At 42.7% G+C, this 3,751-nt stretch overlaps 1 protein-coding gene across 2 annotated transcripts; it reads left to right on the top strand.

The window, feature by feature from the left end:
* The first annotated feature begins 212 nt into the window (after positions 1–212).
* On the top strand, positions 213–3,516 carry LOC117770425 (DEP domain-containing mTOR-interacting protein-like). Of its 2 annotated transcripts, XM_034599881.1 has the most exons (6): positions 213–412; positions 901–968; positions 1,508–1,657; positions 2,061–2,131; positions 2,362–2,466; positions 2,844–3,516. In XM_034599881.1, the coding sequence occupies exons 3-6, from the start codon at positions 1,537–1,539 to the stop codon at positions 2,970–2,972; spliced, it is 426 nt and encodes a 141-aa protein (XP_034455772.1). In that variant the 5' UTR covers positions 213–412; positions 901–968; positions 1,508–1,536; the 3' UTR covers positions 2,973–3,516. The 2 variants fall into 2 exon arrangements, with proteins under 2 accessions (XP_034455772.1, XP_034455771.1); XM_034599880.1 differs by lacking the exon at positions 901–968.
* The last annotated feature ends 235 nt before the right edge of the window (positions 3,517–3,751 follow it).

The raw sequence follows: 3,751 nt of genomic DNA, 5'->3' as shown, positions 1-3,751 counted from the left end.
TTCAAGTCTTTAGCTTCGTATGTGAGTGTTTACATTTCTTTTTTTAAAGTTGCTTATAAACTGCAGCGTATTTTAAACATTGACTTTTATATTTCAGAGACATTTTCACCAAACACATGTCTCCTCCACCTCTGTGCTGCTGAGGCTTGTTTGTTCAGTGGTTTAATATTTAACACACACACACACACCTTCTCCTTACTGGATGACTGCGCTCGCTTTCAGACGCGTTCAGATTGAACTGAGCAGCTGATGAAGAAGCGTCCGCTCGTCAGGCCTCTGCTCATCCGTTCATTTACCTTTTGTTTGAGCAGCTAAACATCTTTTACTCTTCTCTTCTTTCTGGATTCATCCTCAGGAAGTTTCCTCTCGGAGCGTTTTGATAAAACCGGAGCGATGGGACCTCGTACGGCAGGTAAGAGCGACAACAAGCTAAAAACAGGAGAATTCAGGAAGTGAGAGGGTCAGAGGTCACGGGTCAGAGTCTCTGGAGCCTTAAACTAAATGTTTCATCTGTTTTATCTGCATCACTGTTTAGAAGCTTCGAGGATCTCTGAGCATAATCGTTGTTTTTGTGATAAATGATTTCAAGCTTTAGTTTTTCAGTCTGTGTAGGAAGCGACTGACTGGATTTTTCTTCTTCACTTTGTAAAAACTGTGAATTTCCTCAGAATCTCATGTAAATCTCACTGCAGCTCGTTTTTTAAACTGGACGACAACTTTATTAACTTGCTCCGTTTTTATTGATCTAATTAAAATATTGTTTTAGCTAATCATAGTTTATTTGTGTTGTATTTAAGTTTCTTTTGATATATATATATATATAAACAAGGTACAAGAGAAAGTAGTCAGTAATTTATTACCGTTGACAGGAACTGTTGTCACATTGTTCTTTTATCTTAGCGCATGAGGTCGTCTTCTCTGAGTCATTGTGTCGTCCAATCAAATGATGTGGTGATGATCCAATAAAATGATCCAATAAAAGTGAGTGTGTGGAGAGAAGATTGAAAATGTAAATAGTTCTTCATGCAATATTCTTTCAAATCACATGACAACATCAACAACAACAAAATAAAACCTGAGATCCTGTTTCATGATGAATTCACTGATGAAATTCATAATTCACAAAATGAAGCTTAATAATTCAGCACGACACAACTTTATGAAAAATGTGAGTTTCAGGTTTTGACGAAACTGCACATTAATGTTATTATACTTTTCTGTGTAGATTATTAATAAAACTAAATGACAGAAGATCCAGATGTGATGACACTGAAGTTAGAGGAAGTTTCCTCCTGAAACCAAAGTTAAAGTCACTTTTATTTGGATCTGCACCGAATCCCACTCACTCATGAACACGGAGGATTTTTATCATCAAGATCCATCAATCAAAGTCTCACTGGTGAAGAAAGTGAGGGACAGTTTGTTACCCTGCAGAGTGCGTTTGAACACAGGTGGAGTCGCTGCATGAAGTGAGGACGCCTCCTGATCTCCTCTCTCTCTCCATCAGTCACTGCTTCCAAGGAGGTGAAGGTGGTGATGGGAGGAGCCCGGCTGAGGAGCAGCAGTGATGGGAGCAGGTACAGCAGGAGAGAGCTCGGCCTCCGCGGCAACAACAACTCTTCATCCTCGTCTTCGGTCCTCTCCAACCCCAAATCAGGTGAAAACCAACTGGCCACAGAAAATACAGATTCACACCAGTTTCCATTCGCCGCTGAGAGTTGATTCACGTAGATGAGCAGTAGGGGGCGCCACTTGTCCAGCCAGGGGCCGATACCACTTCAGAGGAAATGGACGACAATGAGAATTTCTATCAGGGAAGAATCCTCCAAACTCCTGGGTTGTGTAGGGGGCGCTCTCCAGAACAAAGGGTCCATACGAGGGTAGAAGAAACTTGAGTTCCATTCAATTCGATCTGAATCTGTTTAGTCGAAATGTGTTTGTGACATCACACATTTTACAACTTTCTCCATTTTGGTTTCAGAGCCTTAATTTCCGTCTCTTGTTTGTTGTCTTCGGGCGGAAAGACGAAACATTTTGACATTTCCATGTTTCATGTTCAGTTCTGAAGAGGCCGGTGAGCACGGAGGAGCTGCAGCAGCCGGGAGGACCGTACGTCAGGAGAACGTTTACTGTACGTCCCACCGTTCAAGGGCTCAACTTTTAACTCTTTAACTTTTTAACATTCCAAAAAAGTGAAGGTTTTAATATTTTGACAGTTTGACAGTTTGACATCTTAACATTTTTAACATTTAACATTCAAACTGTTTGAGAAGACATGAGGGATCATCTGTAAATGCATCTGAGGAGAGCAGCACAAACGTGTGTGTGTCTGTGTGTGTGTGTGTCTGTGTGTGTGTGCAGATTGTGGGTGACGCTGTGGGTTGGGGGTTTGTGGTGAGAGGAAACAGACCTTGTCACATCCAGGCTGTGGAGCCCTGTGGCCCAGCGGCTGCTGCAGGGATGAAGGTAGGCATCATGGGAAATGTAGTTACTAAAAGTAGATTCCTAGTCAAGTTAGGTAAAGTACAGTTTCCATGACAGCACTTTACTTGACTGTAAAAGTTTATATGTAACATGTCATCATGCTCTGATGTCTAATGTTAAGAGTTGTTAGGCAAGTCAAACTTTTGAAGGTGATTGACTTCCCTTTCTTTTTTAAACCAACACGTTTTGCACAATCGGAAGAAATCTAAGATGTAAAAAACAAATGAATACACAAACGTTCAATGCTATTTACGCGCGAACACCCAGAAGTACCAGAGTACATCCGATAGGTGCGGCAGCAGCCGTTCAGCACTGTGGTTCCCTCCCCTCTCTTACCGAGCTCCTCCTCTCACCGACAGGTTTGTCAGTTCGTGGTGTCGGTCAACGGGCACAACGTTCTGGACCTGGACTACCGCAGCGTCAGCCACCTGATCCTGACCGGACCCAGGACGGTGGTGATGGAGGTGATGGAGGAGACCGACCACTGAGGAGTGACAGAACTCTGAGAGTGTGACGGTTTGTGTGGCGTCCTGACTTTAATGAAGTTACCGCATCGACACCTGGCATGGAAATGTGTTTTTGGTAATCAGATTACAATCAGATCGAGTGCATGAAAGTTCAGGTGTAAATCATGTGACGTGGATCCGATCGGCCAAACAACCTCTTGAGGGCGTCAGAGATGAATTGAACCACAAACAACACAAGTGGAAATATAGTTGTGTTGTTGGTCACATACAACAACTGCTTGGGATGAAATACATCATAGTGTGAGGCAGCTAGCAGCTAGCAGCTAGCAGCTAGCAACTAGCAGCTAGCAGCCACTAGCCAGTAAACACAGGAAGCAGTCGTCTCCGCAGTCCTCAAGTGATGTTTTTAGTTTGGTCCATGTCCCATCTGTTAACATGGAGGAGGCAGGGTTTATGACCTGTACTGCAGCCAGCCACCAGGGGGTGACGGTGTGGCTTCACTTATGGGAGCCTTTATGTCGTCCATCTTTATTTACAGTTGACGAACCAGTTTAACGTTGGAGGTGAATAAAGAAGCGTTTGGACTTTTGTGAATCTCTTTCTAACGAGGTTTAGTCGTTAAATGACGACTTCGACGGTTTAGAATAATAACAATAAACTGGTTTGTTTCCTTATTTATTCTAAACAAGTTAAGTTTGTTTTGTTTGAAAATGTCTTTTCCCCCAAAGAGTCACGAACCAAGTCCTCGTCTCCAACACTTTTATATTTTTTACAGATTTTCCTGTTTCTAAAAATCTCTG

This window comes from Hippoglossus hippoglossus, chromosome 11 (genome assembly GCF_009819705.1).
Source record: "Hippoglossus hippoglossus isolate fHipHip1 chromosome 11, fHipHip1.pri, whole genome shotgun sequence".
Taxonomy (NCBI): domain Eukaryota; kingdom Metazoa; phylum Chordata; class Actinopteri; order Pleuronectiformes; family Pleuronectidae; genus Hippoglossus; species Hippoglossus hippoglossus.
This window is presented reverse-complemented; position numbering and strand designations above follow the sequence as displayed.

Bases quoted from the DNA above. Each gene is read 5' to 3' on its own strand.
- LOC117770425 (XM_034599880.1), top strand. The intron at 2,132-2,361 runs GTACGTCCCACC...GTGTGTGTGCAG, and splicing joins ACGTCAGGAGAACGTTTACT to ATTGTGGGTGACGCTGTGGG. The intron at 2,467-2,843 runs GTAGGCATCATG...TCTCACCGACAG, and splicing joins CGGCTGCTGCAGGGATGAAG to GTTTGTCAGTTCGTGGTGTC.